Below are 25,384 nucleotides of genomic sequence, written 5' to 3' on the forward strand. Positions count from 1 at the left end.
CATTAAGTAACTTACTTAAGACCACAATGGTAGATTTGGATTCCTGGATTTAAATCCAGATCTTTCAGACTTCAAAGCCCCTTGAATTTTGACTTCTAAGCTACAGAATGCAAATCAGATTGAATTTAAAGGTCAACGTTGAACAATTGGTAGTTGGTTGGATCTGTGTGTTGAGAAGAATTCTGAAATTTATGAGTAGATTGGCAATAAATTGTTGGTATAGCTCAGGAGATAGCATGCTTGGCTCTTACTTGCTATCCCTATGCTATACTATATATGATAACCCTTTAAGTTCAATTGAAAAATATCTTAGTTAGCATTCTGACAGAAGTTCACATTGGGAAATATGCCTTTCTGCTAAAGAGGCATTGAGAAGGGACCATTATTATCCTTTCTTTTTTTTTTTTTTCTTTCTGTTGTTCTACAGTCTTACAGACATGAACAATAGGTTCCTGGTCCCATCTCTAAGAATTCCCCCTAGTTATTCAGTTCAATATCTTAGGCCTCTTCCACTGGGAGAGGGGTGCTTGTGGTGGGAGAAGGGTGTTATATCCAACATATATTCATAGGAAGAAATGTGCAATAAGGTTCTAGTTCATTATTAAAAAGTTAATGGATATGTGTTGTTTTCCCCACAGTTTTCAAGCCTAAGGTGTGTAATCACAAGTACAAGTTTCTCCTTTTAGTCTTTAAACACTAAAAAGTTAAAACGAACTATTAGCAAAATAAAAGAAGGAAAACAATACTCTTTGAACTAGGTGATAATTTTGTTGCCTAACTATTTTTTATTTATGAAGGAAAAGCTCAGCAACAGCATTTCTGTCTTTCCTGGTTTAAATTGTATGTATTCCTGGATGGTGGTAGTTGGAATCTTGTTTGAATTTCTTGGATGTTTATGTTCATAACACTCATGTGAGTTTTGCATTACTTTTAAAATAAGGATTTGGTGAGTGAAAAACTGAAGACTCAACAAATGAATAATGATCTTGAAAAATTAACTCATGAGCTTGAGAAGATAGGGTTAAATAAAGAGCGACTCTTACATGATGAGCAGAGTACTGATGACAGGTGAGTACTAAGTCTATCTGAGAAACAGTGGAAATAATTTTTTTGTTTTTCAAACATTAATTTTGAGACTGAGAAGCAATTAAGGTTGAAAATAATGTGAAAAACTAAGGCTTGACAAACAGAATAAAAAATTATATACTTTAATTTGAGAATGTTCAACAGGTTTAAAGAGAATTTACCATGGTAAATATAGTCTATCAGTTAATTGGATTTTCAAGTAGTCTACTATTTGGCATCTAGTTGGCCACATGATTCCAGCTAGAATAGAAGTGTGTATTGTTAAGAATATTGTTTTTTGTACACTAGATTTTAATTCATTGGAATTTTTGTAACTATATAATTTGTATTTTTGTTGTCTACCCATTATTACTGTTCTAGTAAGTATATTTTATATTAAATGTATATAGGAAAAATTAATGCTGATTTTATGGGATTTATTTATGTAATTTTGAGAATATTCAAAGTTAATAGAATAGATTGATACTTTTAAAAATTCTATAATAACAAATAGAAGTAATTTGAGGCATTTATTCTAGCAATCAATTCAAGCAATCTTAATTGAATTAATTACTATATAGGTATTTCATGAGAAAATATTTTTTGAGTTAAACACATCGTTAAGGGACAATTTAGTTGACTATCTTTTAATATAGATACTGAATATGCATCTCTGCTTTATTCAGACAGATTTTCTACCTGTCATGTGTAAGACATTTTAAATGTAGAGCAAAAAGTACAGCAAACCATGCATCTGCCTTAACTGACCCTGTTTTACATTTATAAACCCAGCTCTTGAGGGGCCCTTCACACTGTGGTATCTCTTCCCAAACCTTACTTCATACAATTAATCAATGTTAATTAAGCTTTTATTATCTGCTGATTATCAGGCATCAAATAAATAATAATGTTTCAGCTGGATCTTGAAGAATGACAGAAATTTGCAAGGTGGAAATGGGGAAGGGCATTCCATGCAAATAAAGCACAAAGGTGTGTTGAGCAGTCCTGTGTGACATTATAGATGGATTAGAAAAGGGACAAATTTGAAGGTACAGAGACCATTTAGGAAGCTATTGTAATAGTCTAGGCAAGATGTAAGTGTATTCATTAATCCACACATTTTCATTTATAATGAAAGCATTAGATATGGAGATAAGGGTATGTATATTGAAATAAAACTTTTAGGAAAGGGAATTGAGAGCAGTTAATAACCATGATCGTATCGGGGGGATCAGGAAACGAAGTGTCTTAAGCCACTAAACCTGCTTCTTTCTCAGCAAGTAAGTTAACCTTAACATCACAAAGAAAATTAGAGTTCACAGACATAAATTCCCTTAACATTCCATCCCCTCCATCTTGGAATTATGTGTATCTGCATCTGTCTTTACCTCTAATCTCAGATGGTATCCCTAATTCTTTTGTTAGTCTAACCTTTTCATCTTTCAGTTGATGTTGTTCCCTCTGACCCCCTTTGAAAATACAGTTATTATTAAGATATTTATTCTTGCCATCAAGGAATATACAGTCTAATTGTGGAATTGAATGTATAAATAGAGTGCAACAAAGTAAATTTAGTGGTGGAATTGCAAACAGAGTGCAATGTGATCACTCTTGTCTTTCTCTTTTAACAGCTCTTTTTCCTGTGCCTTCTCTTTCAATATGGTTTCCTAGGGTTATGTTGTTAAGCCTCTTATCCATTCCATGAGCATTCCTGTCCATCATCTCAGCTAATACCCATATTATTCTCTGCTTACTGGACATCTCTATCTGGACAGTCCAGAACTCAGGCATCACAAATTTAATATATCCAAAGTCACACTCATTACATGCTTCAAAATTGTTTGTTGACTCAAGCCAATACCAAAATGAGTGAGATTTGTTCTCTTTTCTCAATGAACTTAAAATCTGGCTGAGCAGAAAATATATACACACAAATTAGTTACAGTAAGAGGCAGAGTATGATAAAAATTTCTCATATTTGTACTTTAGGTTTTTATTTGGTTTAGTCATTGAGGTTCTTAGGTGTAGAAATAGATTAATCCGTAATTCCTAGTCTGTGGTTCACTCTCAAAGTGTGTTCATGAACTGTCCTTTTTTGTAAAAAAAAAAAAAAACCTTATGAATAATATAAATATTCATGAACCCACCATTCAAAAAGATAACTAAAATTTTGACACTCAGATCTATCTTCCTCTTCCTGTTCTGTCACCAGTATCTTGTGTCTTAACATATCATTCCTTTGTTTTTTAGTATTCTGCAAGTACTCTATGCCTTGAATGTAAAGTCTTCAGTGAGCTTTAAGTCAACTATTCATATGTACTTGTATAAATACATTACATATTAATATCATAGACAAATGCTTAATAATGTGATAAATCCATCCACTTACTCTTTGTATAGATTCTATTCTCACAAAACTGAAAGGAATATTTTGAGACTCAGATCTTCCAGATGCCTTTTTTGAGTACTAATTTTCGCTTTTGACAGCCTAAAATGTAATTTGGAGCTGTGATTTACTGATTTACTCAGTGATTTTTTGTTTTTTCATTACCAGGAATAGTTTAAAAGGGGGAGTGGGCAGTAAGAGCAGGATAATTTAATTTGCTTCTTTTTTAGAAAGACTATTTTATAAAGTCTATTTATAATATCAGTATCTGTGGTCATAAATTACCTTTAAAAATAATTTTCTGACCTCCAATAATGAACTATATTATTTTTATACTTGGATAATAGATACAAACTTTTGGAATCAAAATTAGAATCCACTCTAAAGAAGTCCCTTGAAATAAAAGAAGAAAAAATCGCTGCATTAGAAGCTCGATTAGAAGAGTCCACAAATTATAACCAGCAGTTGCGCCAAGAACTTAAAACAGTAAGTGTGACTTCCTTGGAAAGAATTTTAATTGTCTTTTTTTTTTTCTTTTTTGGCCCCACTGCACGGCTTGCAGGATCTTAGTTCTCTGACCAGGGATTGATCCTGGATTGAACCCAGGCCCTGGCAGTGAAAGCACCGAGTCCTAACCACTGGACCACCAGGGAACTCCCTAATTGTCAAATATTTGGACAGAAAAGTGTAAAGTAGAAAATAAAAATGAAACATAATTTTATTAACATTTTGTCTATTCTTTTTCTTAAGTTTTAGAATATTCTTAAACAGATCTTTGTCGTGTAGTTTGTAACAAACTATTTTGTCTATACACTATAATTTATTCAATCCTATTTCATCTATGAATGTCCCTCATGCAGTAAGGGACATATCAGAATTGTGCGAGTGGGATGGGGAAGAGGCAGGCTTATTTCATTGGGAAGAACTCTCAGTGTGATTCTGACACTTCACGGGCACTCTTTTCCTATTGAGAATCCAGGTAAAAGTTTGATAGACAAAGATATGGGTGTGAGGATAGCAAGTAGAGGGAAATAGTATGTGTGGTATAAGAAAGCACTTGATCTCAAAAATTTGAGGTCTTTTCTAAATTTGTTTTCTTGTGATATTTGGAATTATTCAGTGAAGTATGTGAGGCAGGGGCTACTATTTTCCCCACCTGAATAAACTGAAATTGAAGGGGCTTGCCCTTTCCATAGGGTTAGTGTATGGTAGATTGGTAGAGTCGTGTTCTGCCTTATTCTCCCTTTTATCAGCTCTGTAGTCATACCCGGAATGGTTTTACAGTCAACCAAACATTCAGACCAGCAAGTTTACTATAGGCCACATTTAGAACCATATGATTCGGAACACTATAGGAAATATAAGCTGATGGTAGGGCACTATCAGGTGTCCCTTTTCACATAATTGTCTGAGAGTCATCTTCTCACCAGATGACTGTTGGTTGTGTGTGGGAGCTGCCCTGGCTTTGAGACTTCATGCTTCACAGCAGTCATCATCTCTTGCAACAACTCCAAGGCATGGATTTAAGATCTTCACAGGCTTAAGATTTAAGAGTTGCTGCACTCAGAGAAGTTCAAAGGTGTAGCTGCCTATTAGATATTTATAGTTATCTTAATTACAAATACAATTTAGCAATCAGAGATCATTTTTCCCATAAGCAGTCTTGCCTGGTAACATAGAACATTCCAATTTTACCAGGTTTCCAGAGAAACAGTTACCCAAAGATGAATTTCTCATGCAGGAAGGGGAAAAGGATTTGTTCCTCATTTGCCAGTACCATCATTGCTGGTGTTTGTCTCAGACATTAACATGAAACATATTTTGTTACAGAAGAAATTCTGGAACTTTGTTTAGTTAACATAAAGGGTTGTCCAAAAAAATTAAATAAAACTTGGTGCCAGATGCCATTAATCTGCTTTATTTTCTGAATTTTTTGCCCTGTTAAGCAATATCACTACATTGCAAATAAAGTCAATTTCATGAAGCTACTAAGCCAGAAAATAAATGGGTTTGAGGATGGGTTAGTATAAGATGTATTTCAAGTCTAAAAGGTAGAGATTTAAAATTCCATCATTATCTTCCAGTTCCAGCCATTTTGGCATAATTGGACTATTATTGGACTAGCTTCCTGCCATAAACATGTATTCAACTGGAATTACACTGTTCTAATTTTTAATACTATACGTGAAGAGGTGTATCACTTGAACATAGACTATGAAAGCTAAATATGAGTAATAGGCATAAAATAACTGCTAAAATAGCATGACAAAGCGGTATAACTAAAATGCCAGCAAAGGAGATAAAATTAGAATCAAAAAATCCAAATGAAGGCAGAAAAAGAAAAAAGGGAGAACAAGGTACAGGTTGGACAAATGGAAAACAAGTAACAAGATAGCAGTTTCAAACCAAACCATGTCAGTAATCACATTAAATATAAACAGTCTAAACATCCCCAATTAAAAGGCAAAGAGTAATAAATTAGATAAAAAGGCACCTATATGCTGCCTCTTGAGAAACCTTGATGGAAAATATGTCATTTTCTATATGAACATAAGTTAGAGATTCTGATTAATGATAGATAAGGTAAAGGAACCATTTTTGAAACTTAGTTGTAAGAACAATGGGCTAAAAATGAGAAGTTTTGAGTTTTTTTCTCAGGTCCCCTTCTTAATAATGACATATGTCTTTAGCTCTTATAAACCTAGAAAAAAGATCCTGTGGGAAATTAATGTAAAATAGGAGACTGGAAATGATGCCATCCATCCATGTTATTAGGGTGTTGAAAGTATTTAAAAAAAAAAAAAATGGAAAATCAGGATCCCAGAACACCTGTTAGGTCACTTGCCAAGATTTAAATTACATTCTATCTTGGCATCTTTTTTTCTTTAGTCTCACATCATTATTTTCTAACTCAGTAGTAGTAGCAAAGTTTGAGCCATAAGCCTTCTTAAGGTTGCATCAGACATTGAATTATTTTAAACATTTATATCCTTGTCTCAATAGAAAGTTTGGGGTTAACTTAGAAATTTATGATAATCATTTCCTAGGATAAACTAGTAATTCAGGGTAAGTATAATAATCATCAATTTAAATTAAAGAGAGTAATTAAGTTAATAGTTAATTTTAGATGATTACCAAGTTGTTAGTTTTTTTGTTTTTTTTAATTTTTTTTTTTTTTTTTGGCTGCATTGGGTCTTCGTTGCTGCGCGTAGGCTTTCTCTAGTTGCGGCGAGCAGGGTCTAGTCTTCGTTGCGGTGCATGGGCTTCTCGTTGTGGCGGCTTCTGGTTGCGGAGCATGGGCTCGAGGCACGTGGGCTTCAGTAGTTGCAGCACGTGGGCTCAGTAGTCGCGGCACGCGGCCCCTAGAGCCTGCAGGCTTCAGTATTTGTGGCACACAGGTTTAGTTGCTCTGCGGCTTGTAGGATCTTTCTGGATCAGGGCTCGAACCCATGTCCCCTGCATTGGCAGGTGGATTCTTAACCACTGCACCACCAGGGAAGTCCCCAAGTTTTTAGTTTTGATTTTGCTCTCTTAAAGTAGGATTTGGTTATACCAGAAAACCAGAAAACCCTAGATAAGATATATCCTTGGATTGCTCACTCTTCATAAAAATGAATTACAGAAATTTTATGTGGGTCAGTATCTGAATAAAGAAGTCATTTATTTATTAACATAGGTCATTCTGAGCAACAAAATCCTTCTTAAAAGGCCAGACATATGTAGATACTTCTTCAACTTCAGGTATCTTTTTAAGGGGAATTAACATGTGTCAAGTCTTTATTTGTTCCTGATATGGGAATCTCTGAAATCTCTAAATCAGCTATAAATAGCTCTAAAAACAATTGTTAGTATTTAGCAGCATGTCTATATCCAGTTAATCTATCCTTCAGTGATATTTTCGTCATAAACAGTAGGATCTGAAATTACAAAATATATTGTAGGAACATGACATATAAGCAGAGTATATTTAATATTTCTACAGGAAAGGATTTGAATTTTACAAAGCATAAATTGTGATCATAATAATAATTATAATCATATATATTACTTATCATATTTTTAAATGAACTGTCTCTCACATTCACCAGACCATTGTGGAGTCAAACTAATTATGATAAATATTATAACCTTGGTGGTATGTTTTCTCCCCATTAAAATATTTTAAATAAACTAAAACAATATTATAAATCAACTATACTTCAATTTTTTAAAATATTTTAAATAAAATTTTAGGTGAAAAAGAATTATGAAGCTCTCAAGCAGAGACAAGATGAGGAAAGGATGGTACAGAGCTCTCCTCCAATTTCTGGTGAAGATAACAAATGGGAGCGAGAAAGTCAAGAAACAACCAGAGAGCTTCTGAAAGTTAAAGACAGATTAATTGAAGTTGAAAGAAATGTAAGTAGTTTAGTAGGAATAAGGTTTTCTAGAAGAAAAGGATCATTGAATATATAACTCAGAAAATTTATCTAATTTGTATCTTTGTTCATTTTATACTTTCTTGACTGGTTTATTTTTTAATATTAAAAACACACAGAAAAACTAATAATTTAATATTCTTTTCTTCGTCACCCTCATGTAAGTCCATCAGCAAGCTTTGTCAACTCTGTCTTGTAAATATAACCCAAACTCATCTACTTCTCTTCATCTCTGCTGCTACCACTCTAGTCTAAGGTACCGTTATCTCTCATCTGGACTATTAGAGTATCCTCCTAACTGGCCTGCCCCTTTCACTCCCAAACTAACCCATTCTCAATGTAGTAACCTAGAGTTATTTTTAAAACATAATCCAGGTCATGTCATTTTCCTACATAAAATCTTCAATGGCTTCCCATTTCATTTATAATAAAATCCATATTCTTTACTGCATCTGTAAGATCCTTTTTGATATTGCCCTGCCTGTATCTCTGACCTTATACCATATTATTCTTCCACCAACCATTTTTATTAATCAGAGGATATTATTATTATTATCTGTTAATATGTGGAAAACATGGAACAGTGACTGGCACATAATAAGTAAATTAATTGTAGTCATATTGGCCTTTTCCGTTTGTTCCTATCTCAGGGCTTTTCTGTTTGCTTGCCCTACCTGGAACATGTGACTGGCTTCTGTTAGCATTCAGGTCTCGTAACACATATGAGAAACCTCTACAAGAGGTTTTCCCTGACCCCTTCCCCCAGTAAAGTAGCTATCCCCAACTTAAACCATTTACTGTCACATCACTACCTTGTTTAGTTTCTTTATAGAACTTTTTACCGGTGAAATTATTTTATTCATTGATTTATTGTTTGACTACTATAAAAAACCTCCTTGAACGCAGGTAGCTTGTCCTTCTTTTACATCACTGTGCCTTCAGTATGTAAAACAACGCTTGGTAGGTAGCAGATACTTAATAAATATTCACTAAATGAGTTTACTAAATATTTGACAGTAGAAAATAATCAAATTCAACAACCATTTATCCTTCAAAGATAAATGAGCTTAAAGAACTTAACATGCTAACAAGTAAAATAGTTATGGTTTTCATTGTTTTGTAGTTTAATATTAATTGAAAACTTTAAGCCATGAAGTCAAAAATTAATCTCCTTCACTATTGATTTCTACTTTCTCATCCAAAAATAATCACTGAAAACGGTTTTATCTTCCCAGAAAAATGTTTGTGATTTATCTGTTTATAGACGTATATTTCTTTTACAGATTTACACTTGTGGGATCTTATTTCCATTTTTCAATTATGTTATCTTAGAGATCTATTTTAGCAGATACAGAGCTATATCATTTTATTTAATAACTGTGTATTGTATTATTCCATTGTGTGCATGTTACCATAATTTAAATAAATCCCACATCAATGGACATTTAAGTTATTTTCAGATTTTGCTGCAGTGAAAATCCATATATAACATGTTCATAGGGTAATAAATTCCTGTCAGTAGAATTGATAGGACAAAGAGCATATATATATATATACATATTTCAGTGTGTATGTGTGTGTGTTTAATTTTTTTTTAACATCTTTATTGGAGTATAATTGCTTTACAATGCTGTGTTAGTTTCTGCTTTTTAATTTTAATTGATATAATCGTATGAGCTTTTCAGAAATATCAATTTTCAGTCCCACTAACAGAATACCTATTTTTTCAGATTAACATTGGATATTACCAGCCTTTTAATTTTTATTGAAGTGATAGGAGAAAATATTTTGTATGTTTTATATTATTAGCGAGCTATTTTATGTCTTTTTTATATATATCAGCCATATATGAATACCTGTGTTTCATTATTCAGTGATATATATGTATAGATCAATCACTTGGATTAATAATTACATTTCAGAAAATTTGGTGTGTAATGTTGTATAAGATAAATCTCTTTTTCCATTGACTTCCTCTATAAATTTCCATTGGGGGAAAAATTTACTTGGTTGTCATAGTTTAGCCATTTTAGATGATGGGTTTATAAAGATAGCTACCCTATGTTAGACTGGTAATTTTTGTGCATTTGCTAGTACATATATTGTTGACTTCATACTTTTCCATTGTAAACTTTTTCCTGTTCTGAGATATCTTATCTACTCTCAGTTATCTCTTCTATTCATTATAGACTAGGAATTTTTCTTATTCTTAGGGAATACCCAGACTTATCATTAGCGTTTGTACATTTTGGTTTCTAAAGAGCTGACCTATAATAGTAGTTAACATGTGTAGGTGAAAAATGGTGCATCAAAATGGTATACAAGTACATCATTATTCCATATTATTTTCCAGTGTAAATTTTATTTTCATCCTTTGTATGTGATCAAATGAACAAAACACAAGTACAATATCAACACCCATTTTTAAAGCATTTTTCTTCCTCAGCTTTGATTTTATGGTATAATATATGGGTCAAATCATGACTTGCCTTTTATGCAGTGATATGTAGTATATATAACTTGAAAGCCTATAAAGTGAATGTTGTCTTTGTCCCATAAGGTAGATATGATAAAAGTGATCTGTTGTGATTCAGTTGTAACTTTTTTTGCATGTTGCAATTATACAGATTCTGGCCTTGTACATTAAAGTTTTGTTTTGGTTTTCTAAAGGATTCTTTGTTTATACTTTTTGATGCTAATTTTTAAATGAATTTTTATTTAGAAATAATCTTGAAAATGTAATATCCATAACAAACATTTTATTATCTATCACATTAAATATAATGATTTACATAGTAATTCAGCTGTTTAACTATAAAATTGAAATATGGCCATATGTATTAGAAAAATTGAAAATAGTATGTTTTGTTTGGATTTGCTCCATAAGTCCTATAGATGAAATAGAGTTTTAGTGAGTGTTTTATGCCATGAAAAAAAACACTAAAGAAAATACGTAACATCTGTTAGGTCTATTATGGACTAAATTTTTTAAACAGATGGCTTAGATTGTTCCTGCTTCTCTTCCAAATATTTGTGTTTATAAAATACTTAGTTTTGCTGCTACCCCTGGGACCACCACGTGTGTGTGTGTGTGTGTGTGTGTGTGTGTGTGTGCGCGCGCGCGCGCGCATATGCGTGCACATGCGCACATCTGTATGTGTATATATATATATATATTTGCCTTTGGCCAATTTGAAAAGGTACACTCCATTGGCTAGACATAGCCCCAGGCACTCTGGGCACTTTTGAACAGCATAAAAACCATTGAACTGACAATCCCATTCTAGTTTTTTGTGTTAATAAATATATGTATAATGGAATATGTTATTTGTTGGACATTATAAAGCAGGCAGAGCACAGACACAATAGTATATTAAGGTTTTAGTATTGCTTTCTTTTCCTTAGATTAAATATCTTTTTACAATTTGGGATAGAGGGGAAATGTTTTGTCTTTTTCTTTTTCAAGATTGTTGAGATTTTTTTGGATTATAATGGTAATAAACACTTGTATAACATTCTAGTATTTGTTAAACAGAAATATGTTTGATGCTGCTTTTTTTTTAATATGTGTTTTCTTTATTCAGAATGCTACACTGCAAGCAGAGAAGCAAGCATTGAAAACTCAACTGAAGCAACTTGAGACACAGAACAATAATTTGCAGGCTCAGATTCTTGCACTTCAGAGGCAGACAGTATCATTACAGGAGCAGAATACCACTCTTCAAACACAGAATGCCAAGCTTCAGGTTGTAATGTAAAATTATCGGGATATGCAACAAAACTCTTGAATTATACTATTATGCTATTAAAATAAGGATGACTAGACATGGTAACATTGTTTCCTAGTGAGAGAATTTAACAGTTAGTTGAAGATAAAGTATTTCTGTATGTGCTTTGCCAAATTTTTGGATATCAGCATTTTTTAAATGTCAGAGCCTCTAAATTAAGTAATAAATTTACTCATCAAATAAAGATAATTTTATTTATATTGACTTTATGGCCTTTTACCCGTTTCATCAAGCTGCTAATAATTAATCAGGTAGAAATCCTTGTTTTAGAGTATGATTGCAGCATATCTATTAGTTAAGTTACTGGAAAACAACACAGCATGAGAATTTTGTCTTTGGACTTATCCTTAATTCAAATGATCCATCTTGCACTTAACACTACCAGTGTCTTTTCAAATAGAACAGTCAAGTGGGGGAAAGTGCAACTCTCTGAAACCTCTTAAAAAGCAGTGAAGAAGTTCCCCCTCTGAATCTAAACGTCGTTCTTTCTCTAACTCTTTTGCAAATGATACAGCAAATACTAATTTAATTTAGACTTGAGAAAATTACCAATTGAATATTCACAAGTAATTGTTTACTTCTATCAACTCTCAACTTCTAGAAAATGATAAACTAGCATTTCAAATTTTGTTCTTTTTCATGGAATTGTTGCTAATCACCTTCATTTAAGATAATTTAACCCTGGGAAGTCCCTGGCAGTCCAGTGGTTAGGACTCCACGCTTCCACTGCAGGGGGCCCAGGTTCAATCCCTGATCGGGGGACTAAGATTCCGCAAGCCGTGCAGCTCGGCCAAAAATAAATTAATTAATTAAATTAAATAATTCAACCCAAAACATATATATGATATGTATATCATAATATATATCGTAACACCTACCAAAAATCAAAATTAAATGGTAACCTTATTCTTTAGCGTGCTAAAATCCAAATTTTCTCAGTATAATATGAATATACATGCAGTGATTTATTTAGTGCTTCCTAAAGTCAACATTGTCTTTTACTTTAAAAAAAAGAACATTATAAGCTATTTTTCTTGTGTCTAATACAGTATGCATTCTTGTAGGTTGAAAATTCCACTCTTAATTCCCAAAGTACCTCACTTATGAACCAGAATGCACAACTCCTAATCCAGCAGTCTTCCTTAGAAAATGAAAATGAATCTGTAATCAAAGAGCGAGAAGACCTGAAATCTCTCTATGATTCTCTGATCAAAGATCATGAAAAGCTGGAACTTCTGCATGAACGACAGGCTTCAGAGTATGAGTCTCTCATTGCTAAACATGGAACTCTAAAGTCTGCCCACAAAAATCTTGAGGTGGAACATAAAGACCTTGAAGATCGGTAATTTATTATCTTTTCTTGTGTTGTTAACTTAAAACCAATTTTCATTGGGTAATATAATAAATTGTATATGTTAAACAGCTCTGAGATAATTTATGTAGGAAATGTATATAAATTTACATGTTTTATGTGATACATATTAATAAATTACTATTGTTTCCTTTATTTCTAAAATGTTTTCTTTTTTTCTAAGGAAATATTATAAACCAAATACATAACTTTTTTTTCCAGTTACAATCAGTTACTGAAACAGAAAGGACAATTGGAAGATTTGGAAAAAACACTGAAAGTAGAACAGGAAAAAATGCTGCTTAAAAACAAAAACCATGAAACTGTAGCTGCAGAATACAAGAAACTTTGTGGTGAAAATGATAGGTAATAAATATTTATATATTTTAGTTTTGTATTATTCATTATATCCAGCGTGTATGTTGCCCCTTTGTAGTACCATCCATAACTTAGAATTTTTTAAAAAGACCCCAGAGCAATAAGTAAATTACCCAACAAAATCATGTAGCTAGTTATAGAATGACTCAGATGAAAACCTGGATCTTCTGCTTTCTCTCATTGTTTCTCTTGATTTATTCAACTAATTAAGTTTTTAAGCCACATTATAAAACAAAATTTCGATGTATGTCGATAGCATTTACATACTTTATTGAGACAGAATGTAATTAAACCTGATTCTTTTTGTCTTTCTCTTTCTGCTAGTCTGGTATCCTGATTCTTGTCTTTGAAGGTGCTAAAAGTGAGCAGCCTTATCATTTTCTCGCTCATTGTTTGTACTTTTAGTTTTAACTGTCTTAGGTTTTAATGGTCTCATATTGCCATGGGGCAATTATTTTTTAATTTGAAGCCTTGGGAAAATCATAACTTGTCAACTGGTGATCAGCCTACTTCATAAGAGTACATTTTCAAAAAATTTTTAGAAGCCTTTGAAAAATTTAAACAGCCTAAACATTTGTACTGCTTTTACATTGCCGTAGCAGAAGTGCTGAAAGACAGCACACAAAATTCAATGGGGAACATTCATTGAGTATTTGTCCTATTATGGATTTAATGCAATCTATTTTTAGAATTAAACATCTATTTCTTTTCCTTTATTAAAAAAATCCCTAGGCTTCTAGAGCCATTTTCATTTTCATACTTAGTAGTTTTTAATTTAGGAATTTTTACAACTAGAAATTCCGTACTGATGGATTTGAACTTTAACAAGCTCAACACCAAGCTAGAATCAAGGAACATGTATTTGTACAGTATAAACAACAGAAGACCAAATTGTGACAAGTTTACAGGATACAAGGACATATTACATACGTAACATTGGGGAATGCGTTAAGTCTGGAAGTCCCATCTTCAACCTAACCTTTTTTCCTTGTTGGGATTCACACCAAACTGGGACAGTTTGTGAACTTGAGTAGACCTTCCAGAAATCTGTTTTGCATACATTAATGAAGAGTCTCCAGAAAGAACTCAGCCTAAATGATAAGAAGAAATTGAGCGTGATGAACTTGAACCAGAAGATTATGCAGGCTTGGAAGGGAAGAGTGGTCCTGAGTAGAGTATTTTCTATCTCTCAATGCTGTTCTTGCCCAGCTTTTATGCACTCATGCCTGTGTTCTAAGGGAAGAAAAGGCTTTAAGTAAAACCTGAAAGAGCTCTTTTACAAATAAAAGATATTTGTGAAGACTTAATCTAAAGAACAGTAGTTTATCCATTTCTCTAAATAGCTTAAGTTTTAATCTTAGATAATGCCAAACCAAGAAAGTTGGTGGACTAGGTTGTCTTGGTCTCTTTAGAATTATGTTCACTGAATTGCATTTTGGTGTTAACGTTCTCAGCTTGAGGGACAATGTAAAAAAACTCTCTTAAAGAGGTTATTTTAGTATTTGCCAGTGGGATGATATTGAGGACATGGTATATTCTACCTCTTTATATCCCCTCCTGCCATGAAGCATTATGTAGCTGTCTGTATGCCTCAGTGAGGTTTGCCCAGCTGTTACACACATGGCATGCATTCATACATGGATTCAACCTATTAATGGAGTGTTTATTGTATGTTTCTGGTCTTGCCATTTTACTTTTTTACCAAGTCATGATTTTTTAAAATGTATTATTTTATTATTTATAATTCTTATAAGCTTACTCAAATTCTTTGGAAAATGAGTTGAATTAAGTTATTAGATGTTCTGAGCAAGTACCATCCTGAGCAAAAGTTTATTTTGTTTGGCTTCCTCCGCCCTTTTGTGGGTTCCTGATCTTAATTCCTTCCATAAGATGAAGGTTAGTAAACTACAGCTAGCTTAGCAGGCCACATCCAGTCTGCAGCCTGTTTTGGTACAACCCCCAAACAAAGAACAATTTTTACATCTTAAAACGTTGTGGTGGGGGACAAAAAAGAAGAGCATGCTGTAGATTGCATGTGACCCACAAAGCCTAAGGTATTTATTACTCTCTGGTCCTTTATAGAAAGAATTTGCTGATCTCCCTCTTAGGGGTCAGTGGACCTTGTTCTAAAGGTATAATAGTGGAAAGGAACAGAAAAGGCTATACTGTGATTTTTACCAAAAAATCCAAAATTTATCATGAATAATTGAGGACTGCATAAATATGAACAATTCGCCACAACTGCACAAATCTCAATAACTAAAATCTTGATTGAAGTTTGTATATCTCAGTTATCTGGCAACAGATTGATAGATTACCACGTCTCATACTGGATTGATTAATTTGCTCGATCTGATTTTTCTTTATTTTTTCATGTTGAATTGTAGAATCTTTGAATTCTCTAGGTTAATCAAAACTGGATTGGTTATTTTCTCTTTTGTCCTTTAATCTAAATATTTTCGTATTAATACTTAAAAGTTTTAAAGTATAGTTTTTACAGACTAGAAACTGATTCTTGATGAGTTTAATCACTGGCAAGAGAATCTTTTATATTCTTTCAGTATGTCTGAATGTGATTTACAGCATTTTCACACTGTGTAAATTATAATGAAATCTGTTAAGAGAATGTAACTCTATTTATATCATGATTTCTAATTATAGGTTGAATCATACATATAATCAGCTTTTAAAAGAGACTGAAGTTTTACAAACTGACCATAAAAACTTGAAAAGTCTTCTAAATAGTTCCAGACTGGAACAAACAAGATTAGAAGCTGAATTTTCAAAGTTAAAGGAACAATACCAACAACTGGACATCACATCCACCAAGCTAAATAACCAGTGTGAGGTGAGCTTAATAAGTTTAATTGCTGTTTCCTTCTCTTTAGGTATCAAGACTTGCCTAAAAAGTAAACAATCATATTATAATAATGATAATAGCAGTATATGTTTAGTAGGGTCTTTCTAAAAATTGGTCAGGGATAATTGAAATTCACAGATCATTCAGAAAAACTTCCTTCTTCCTTTATCATTAATTTCAACAATTTTTATTATTAGTTTAAACTTATATGTTCAGATACTTTGAAAAATTAACCCTTGTTTAATGAAAAAATGTTTACTGACCACCTGGCATGTATTAGTAAACCAAAAAGGTAAAAATCTCTTTCCTTGTGGAGCTTATATTCTGGTGGAAGGAAGTAGACAATAAACGTAATAAGTAAGTGAAATATATAGTGTTTCAGTGTTTCGTTACATATGGCTGTGTAACAATTTACCCCAAAACATGGTGGTATAAAACAGCCATTTATTATGCTCACATATTCTGTGGGTCAGAATTTGGACAGGGACAGTGGGGCCAGTTTGTCTCTGCTCCACTTGCATCTGGGCCCTCAGCTGGAAGATTGAAAGGCTGAGTGCATGTTTGGTGGTTGATGCTGGTTGTCGGCTAGAAGCATCAGTTTCCTCTTCACATGATCTCTCCCCATGGACTGGTTTGGGCTTTCTCACAACATGGTGAGAACCAGACAGAAGCCATCTCTATGTTAATGATCAAGCCTCAGAAGTCATGCAGCATCATTTCCCCTGCATTCTATTCACCGAGGCAGTCAAAGTCCCATCCAGGTTCAAGGGCAAGAGAAATAGACTCAGCCTCTTGATGGTGAATGGCAAGATTCCGGAAGAGCATATGGACTGGAAATACTGCTGTAACCATTTTGAAGATTAGTCTGCAACATATGGTATGTTACAAGATGATAAGTTATGTGCAAGTAAAAATGGAGTAGGGTAAAGGGGGATAAGGACCCCCAAAGTGGATGAGGGAGTATAGGTTGAAATTTTAACTAGGCATCCCTGAACAAAGATTTGAAGATTAGTGTATTATTATGTGGATATCTGGGGAAAGAACATTCCAGGCAAACAGCCCACACAGTGAACCTAGGCCAGGGGAATACTGGTATGTTTGAGGAATACTCAAGGAAGCTAGTGTGGCTGGAGTGGAATGAGCAAAGGGGGGAGAGTAGTAGGAGATGAGCTCAGAGATATGCCTGGGCCAGATATGTTGCCTTTATAGGCCTTTGTAAAACACTTTTCTGGGTAAAACAGGGGAGCCATGGGAGAGTTTTGAACAGAAGTGACATATGCCTTATGTATACAGTTCTACTCTTAACATAATTCCATGCCTCTTCCCATGATGGTTTGATAAAGCGATAAAAGTTTTGAAATAGAAAAAGGATATTGAAAGCCTTAAATAATTCTTAAATTTTATGATTGGTCCCTAAATTGTTAAAGCTTGAGTATAGCTTAACGTCTGCATTTCTTGGAACTTTTAGGAAACCGGCACTTAAGCAAACCCTTAAATGGAATTAGGAATAGACTGCATCAGAAAAGTAATACTTGAAAGCTTTTTGTCTGAAATCACAAACTACTAGAAAAATTAGTTTGAAATCATACATATTTAATTACCCAACAGAGTTCAGAAATTATAGAACATTCATTCTGCCTGTGATTTATAAAAGTTTAAATAAAATATAATTGGGGTAATACACTTAACAGAGGAACATGACGTACAGTGAAGAACATGACAAAATCAACTTCCCCGGAAACAATAAAATTGGACAGAACTATCAAAAACAACCATTTTAGGGCTCTGGAACTCAAGCAAAGACATACAACAAGTTGAGAAGAATTTATTAAAGAAAAACTACTCAGCTTTGGGTAGGAGGTTGTTTGAGGCATTTTATCATGTGACTTCTCCCGTTCTTAGTCCCCTCCTCCCTTTTCTCCATACCTGGTAGTTCAGGCAAGGGGCAAGCCTTGAAAACCAACCACTTTGCTACTGGAGGGGACTGGCTTGATTTGAGCAGAGAACAGGAGAGTTCCACACCCAGGAGGGCTGTCAAAGGCCAACTCTCAGATAGCCTGAGGTTGGAATGTTGGATGTGGCAAGTCACAGACCAGCAAACTACTCAGAAATTTAATGTGGAGATCCAAGGAATGAGACAGCTAGCCATAATTTGTCTTGATAAGGTCCTACATGTCACTGGTGGTCTAGAAGACTTCTCAGGAGAGATCAGAAAGGGCCCTAACTACCTTATCCCTGGCTGATTGTCCCAACTTGAGTCAAATGCTAACCCTTGGCTAGGGGCTAAGTCATATAATAACATGACTTGGAGGGAGTGGAAAAATGAATCCATAGTGTCGGAGGTTCATATAGTAGTTAATCTTTGTGGGAAGGGGTGGTAATTGGAAGAGAGCACAACAAGTGTTTCTGGAATACAATTAATGTGCTGTTTCTTGATCTGGGTGCTCCTTCACACATGAGTTCATTTTGTGATAATTCATTGGGCTGTATATACACTTAAAATTTGTTCTTTTTTCTGTATATATGTTTTATCAGTTGTCTGCTGATGCAGTAATGCTATATAAGAACCATAGAACCTCAGTGGTAAGGGACAGTAAACATTTATTTTTGCTCATGAGTCTGGGTTAGCTGAGCAGATATGCTAATCTGCATTGATGTGTGCGCTAAGATCAGTTGATCTTGGTAGGCCTTGCTCCTGTATCTGCAGTTAGCTGGCACGTACCCTGAGAGCTGCCTGGTCTAAGGTGGCCCCAGCTGGTGTAACTTGTCTGTGCCATGTGGTCTCTCATCCTCCAATAGGATTCCAAGAGACTGAGGGGAAGCACATAAGCCTCTTGAGGCCAAGGCTTGGAACTATCACACCATCACTTCTGCCTCCTTCCCTTGGCCAGAGGCATTCCAAATTCAAGAAGAGGGGAAGTAGATTCCACTTCTTGATAGGAAAAGTGAGAAGTCACAGCACAAGAGGGTACAGGGAGGAGCACTGCATTCAATTTTGTAGTGAGTCTACCACATATGTTGCATTTCAATTTAACAACATATAGATAAATGAAACAAATATAGCACAGTATTGACAGTTGTTAGATATAGATGGCTATTTATGGATATTCATAGTATTATACTATCTGCTTTATCTTTTTTTTTTTTCTTGCTTTTTTTCCCTACGTTTAAAAAATATATTCTACAAGTGACACTAAATTTTGACAATCACTACTTTGGGCTCTCTGACTTCTACTGAAACCTCTGGCCTAACTAAGGCATATTTCTAATTTCTATTGACTACAGAGAAGAAGCAGCTCAATCATGCTGGCAGTCTAACTACTAGTAATAATCAGTAGTAATACCACCCATTTATTGATACTAGATTACCTGACTCCCTTGGATCGAGCCATAAAAATTATACACAAACTGTTAAGGTTTCTTGAAAACAGTGGTTGGGGGAAGAATGAGGTATATTAAGTACCTACTGTGTGCCATAGGCATGACACCACGTACTTTACATATATTATTTAATCCTTGCAACAGTCTTGGGGGGTGGGAGTTGTTATCCTCAATTTATAGGTGGGGTCATTGAGGCTCAGAGAGTTACTAATTTGTTCAGCATTTTATAGCTACTTAAATGGAAGGCCAGAGATAGGAATCTAGCTTTGGACTCTAAGTCAAACAGCTGTAAAGAAAGCAGTGTTTTTGGAACTAGATAATTTATTATATGTTAAACCCAGTGTTTGTGAGAATTAAGAAAACATATGTGTCCAGCACATAACCCAGTACTTTAGCTGTCATTATTACTAAAATAATCACTCATGTTCTAATCAGAGTACAACCATCTGATTGTTCAAATAGCAGAAGACTTAAATCTTTGTGAAGTACTTATATTTTTCAGATGTTTTGGGGGATTTATGTTAAATATAAATGTTGATATTTTAAAAAATAAATGTTTGTGTTTAAACAGTTGCTAAGCCAACTTAAAGGAAATTTAGAAGAGGAAAATCGACATCTACTAGATCAAATTCAGACATTAATGCTACAGAACAGAACACTATTGGAGCAGAATATGGAAAGCAAGGATCTTTTTCATGTTGAACAAAGACAGTACATGTAGGTACCAAATAATCTTGCACTCTGAAATATTACTCATGATTTTATCATTGCCATACCTGGTGGCAGAGAAAATGCAATGCTAATTTTTCTTGATTTTCAACATTATTATTTCGATATATATTTTTTTAATGTTTATGTTCTGGCCTAATAACCAGAAATACTGACATAAAAACACATGGATCCTGCACTTAATGAACTATTAATATAAAGCAAGAAATACAAATAAATTCTGTAATGGAGGTGTGTATAGGAAACCATAGAAATACAGCAAATATAAGGGAAGGAATACCTTAGTCTGCAAGAGAAGGTAGACTTTCTAAAGATGATTGCTTGAGCTGAGACTTAAAGGTTCAGTAGGAGTTTGCCTAAGGAGGCATACCAGGCCAAGAGAGCAGCAAATGCAGAAACAGGAGGTGTGATGAAAGTATATTATTACTGTGGTATAGGATCTAAAAATTAATTGTTCTTGCTGGAACAAAATTGAGGAAGGAGGAGTAGCAGAGAAGTGGCTAAACACTCAGGAGCCACTTGACAAAGGTTTTCTTTGCCGTACAAAGGACTTGCTGAAAAATTTGATTGGGGAGTAATGTGATCAGATTTGTGCTTTTTGTTTGTTTGTTTGATTGATTGTTTGTTTAAACCACTGATGACATTAGAGTGTAGATTGGAGGTTCTGAGAATAGAGACAAGGAATAAGTTTTAAGAAGGCTGTTGCAATAATCTAATGAAAAATAATTCACAAGCAGTGATAGTTGAAATCAAATATCAATACAAGAGAGATGTGAAAGATAGAATTGACAGAGCTTAATTATTGGTAAGTTGTATCTCTGTTGAGAGTGGAGGAATCTGGTAAAATCAGAGATTTTGGCCAGGTTAGCTCAGTGGATTGTCTTTGTAATACACCATGATTCACCTTTACTAAATTCTTCTCTTCCTCTTGTTCCCTAAATGAGAAGCATCATAGTATAATAGAAATAGCAAAGATGTTGAAATCAGACAGCTCCTAATTCAAATCCCAATTCTTCTCATTACTAGTTATGTGACTGTAGACGAGTTACTTCATTTCTTTGATCATTGGTTTCTTTTTCTCTAAAATAGAGATATAACACCTACTTCCACCATTATCCTAAGGAGTACATGAAATAATATGTGACTTTCAGGCTTAATGTATATAATGGTGAGCCTCAGGGCACATATGAAGCCAGGATACACCATACATTTTTTGAAGCGTCGATTTTACTACAAAATTTGGGGCAAGGAACATTATTTTTATATTAATACACAGGTATATCATGGAGCAAAAGGTAGAGTTTCTGTGAACTTTTAAGGTAAATGTAAATTTCAAAGAAATTTCACATTTGTGGCTGGCCACTTTGGATCTTTAATCCTTTTGGCAGCATGTATGCCTTTACTCTCTGCCATAAGAGGTATTTTAGCTTAAGAAGCAGTGAGTGTATCTAAAATTTTAGCATTTAAGTTTCCTGTCCCTTAAGGAGAGGTATTATCCAACACTTCATCTTCTTAATATTCTGACCTTTGGTGAATAATCCATTTCCAAGGTTTCAGTGATCGTATCTATACAGTTGACTTATAAATATTAGTACCTCCTATTCTGACTTTTTGAATTTAAATTTAAAATATCATCTTACATGTCAGACAGTTCTAGCTGAATGCCTCTGTCACATCGTCCTAGTAGGAGTGACAGTGAACAAGTACTACTGAGAATTTGGAGGTTCCTGATGATATTTCAGCAGGTAAAAGGAGAAGAGAACTGGGAGGTATAGGCTGTGTGCTATTTGAGCTGTGGTATAACTAATGGCAACAACTGTTCACAAAGTTCTTCTTCCATATAAACCTCAAATCATTTCCTTCTGTTTCCCACTACCCTAATTCTTCCCTCCCACTCAACTAGGCTACCCCCATTAGCATCCTGAATGCATTCTTTACCTCCATCCTTTCTGATAATATCCTCTTCCATCATTGAGTTAAGGTATGTAAAGCATAGATTTTATAATGTCACATTGTAATGAAACCTTCAATACTTCTGATTTTCTGTTAAGCGAAATCTAAACGTGAAAGTCCCTCACTCCTTATTCTCAGCTCAGCTGTTTAATTTAGCATTCTTATTTTTTGTTTCAGTCTATCTGATATGGCCTTTTTCTTCATGAGGCTTTCCTTGGTCATCCAAGATGGAAATATTTTCCCTTTTATAAGTTCCTTTAGTACTTCCACGGTACTTTTATTTTGTCATCCCTACCATTTTGGATTATAACAGTCACTTGTGTATATATCTTCTCTCTCCTACTGTACTATAAGCAGAGCTGGGGAACTTACTATTCATCTTTATATACACCTCATGGCTCATGCCTTCCTCACTGTGAATGATTGCTAAATATTTGTTTAATAAATAGTATTCTTTGGCATCACAGTTTTCTTAGAGAGATCATTTTACTTTCATTTCCCTATATAATATATACTGTGAAGAACATAAAAATGAAACTAAGATGTGGTGAAGCTAGTGTATTCATGCATTGCTGGAGGCAGGAAATAATTCTCTACTAGTAAATTAAGCCTAAATAATTCTGACGTAAAGGAAAAAAATCTGTTTGCATGAAGATGTCGTTGTAGAATTATTTATTATATTTGTAACTGTTAAGCAAGCTATCCAACATTTAAATTTTTTGCCTATATAAATTATGATAAATCACCCTTCATACCAAAAATGATTTGATATACTAAAGATCCAAGAATAGGGGAATAGTCAGTGTTGATACAATGTTGTTTAATAGCTGTAAAAAGATGTTGAGAGAATTCTTTTGTCATGATGATATTGTAATATGGAAGATTTTCTTCAAACAAAAATCCTATTGAAGAATTGAAACTTTAAGTCCTATGTCCTTTTATTTAAGTAAGTCGTAAATTTAAAGAAAATGAGAAACTTAGAAAAAACTCCATTGTTACTACCTACTAAATTCTTAGTTGTCAACTGTGGTATCTGTATTTCCTTATGTTTTGGGGAGAAGTTAGATCTTAGTCCCCAAATAATATCATTCATAACTGTACAAAATATGATGCATGTCCTTTTATTTTTATAGTGATAAGTTAAATGAATTAAGACGACAAAAGGAGAAATTAGAAGAGAAAATTATGGATCAGTACAAATTTTATGACCCATCTCCTCCTAGAAGGTACTATTAACCAGGTTTATTTTCATTTTTATTTAAAAAAAAAAAACAAAACAGAGAAGCTTCTGATTTTGAGAAGGACTCATATGTTGAATGTTAGACTGATAAGAATCTTTTAAAATTATTTTTTAGGAGAGGCAACTGGATTACTCTAAAAATGAGAAAATTGATAAAGTCTAAGAAAGACATTAATCGGGAGCGTCAGAAATCACTAACATTAACACCAACCCGCTCAGACTCCAGTGAAGGATTTCTTCAACTCCCCCATCAAGATAGTCAAGATAGTTCTTCAGTAGGTTCAAACTCTTTAGAAGATGGCCAAACTCTGGGGACCAAGAAAAGCAGCAGTGAGTGCTTAAACTCTTTAAACATTTGTGATCTCTAGTACTGATTTAGAATCCTTACTGAAGATTTCTTTTAAATAGCTTCCACAGTCCTTTGGGATAATAGTCGATGAATGTGTTTCTTTTTAACTCCATATCATTTTTAAATTCATTGCCTACTGCAATACTGCATAACTACATGATTTTCTATATTGTGTATTTAGAGAAATACCATACACAGAGATACCATCATTTGGCCAGGGAGGTAAAATAGTACAGAAAGACCAGTGAAATGAGAGCCAGTATACCTCTGCCACTTGCTAGTTCTGTTAACATGGGCAAGCCTTTTACCTTTGTGTCATACTTCACAGGGCAATTTTGAGGAGCAACCGAGAAATATTTATAAGAGCTCATTTTCGAAATTATTTATAACTTAATAGTAAGGCTTTTTATAATGACGTCTTACTCATACTTTGATGCTGTCAAATTGGAGAAAAGTTACATTGTGGGGAAGCAAAGAAAAATCGCTATGAATTTGAAGAGAATGTTATTCAATGATTTAGAAATAGTTGAAGGTTATAAAAGTTATGGAGGGATTGTTTGGTAAAGGTTCAATGAAAATAAAGATGTAAGTTTGCGCATAAACTAGCAATTTAACTTTTTAAATTACAAATGTAGAAGTATAATATCATAACGTGCCCTATACAATTAATACTCTCTTGATTTCATTATTAGTGCACTTTGCTAAACATCAAGAGCAAAGTAAAAGCCTAAAAAAGTGTATTTTAAGGGAAAGAAAAGAATCCAATGGTAGGCCCTTTGAAGATATACAAGAATTTGACTACTAGCAATGTTCTTATAAAATATGTAAACAGGATACTATGAATCCACTCACACTATAACCAGAATCACTAAATTTAAAAGTATGTGTATGTATATATGTTTACACATATATAAACATATATACATATAGTAAACTATATATGTGTATATGTGTATGTATGTATATATATATATGAATTTCAGTACTATTCTTCTGAAGTATAGTATAGGCAAAAACAGCTACTACTTCCCCCAGGGGTAGACTCTCCATATGGGCAGCTCTCAAAACACTCAAAAAACTATATAGACGTTGTTTTGTCCTCAGGGGAATTATCTCTGAAAAAACAGTATTTTAGAGTGTAGGAGATTAGACATTCATTATAGGCTATATTTCAGAATGCAACTATAGCACCCTGTAAACTAGAATCCACAAGTAAGCAACAAAAAAATCATACACATACCTGAGTACATAGTCATACATACATACATACATATGTACAAGTGTGTGTGTGTATAAGAAAGTGGTTTAATTCTATATATCCATAGAAGATTAGTCTTGTCAGTCAAATCTACATGAAACCTGTGAGTATGGTAGAGAGATCATCAAGTTTTCCTTAAAAAGGTGCCAGATGATTCAATTTTATCTGCTACCTTTGGATATAAAATATCTGACATCATATTTAATGAGAAATGGTCATGGGTATACT

The 25,384-nt window shown here is 33.7% G+C and overlaps 1 protein-coding gene across 10 annotated transcripts in view; it reads left to right on the forward strand.

Moving 5' to 3' along the window:
- Window positions 1-25,384, forward strand: part of CCDC88A (coiled-coil domain containing 88A) — a 125,160-nt gene that overhangs the window by 87,075 nt on the left and 12,701 nt on the right. For all 10 annotated transcript variants that reach the window (XM_059943311.1, XM_059943312.1, XM_059943313.1 and 7 more), the window contains exons 16-25: window positions 941-1,068; window positions 3,799-3,937; window positions 7,685-7,849; window positions 11,454-11,615; window positions 12,722-12,999; window positions 13,231-13,374; window positions 16,048-16,234; window positions 20,199-20,344; window positions 23,443-23,535; window positions 23,665-23,879. In XM_059943311.1, coding sequence (XP_059799294.1) covers window positions 941-1,068; window positions 3,799-3,937; window positions 7,685-7,849; window positions 11,454-11,615; window positions 12,722-12,999; window positions 13,231-13,374; window positions 16,048-16,234; window positions 20,199-20,344; window positions 23,443-23,535; window positions 23,665-23,879 — 1,657 coding nt within the window. The remainder of the gene's footprint in view (window positions 1-940; window positions 1,069-3,798; window positions 3,938-7,684; window positions 7,850-11,453; window positions 11,616-12,721; window positions 13,000-13,230; window positions 13,375-16,047; window positions 16,235-20,198; window positions 20,345-23,442; window positions 23,536-23,664; window positions 23,880-25,384) is intronic.

The sequence above is a fragment of the Balaenoptera ricei genome, chromosome 13 (genome assembly GCF_028023285.1).
Source record: "Balaenoptera ricei isolate mBalRic1 chromosome 13, mBalRic1.hap2, whole genome shotgun sequence".
Taxonomy (NCBI): Eukaryota; Metazoa; Chordata; class Mammalia; order Artiodactyla; family Balaenopteridae; genus Balaenoptera; species Balaenoptera ricei.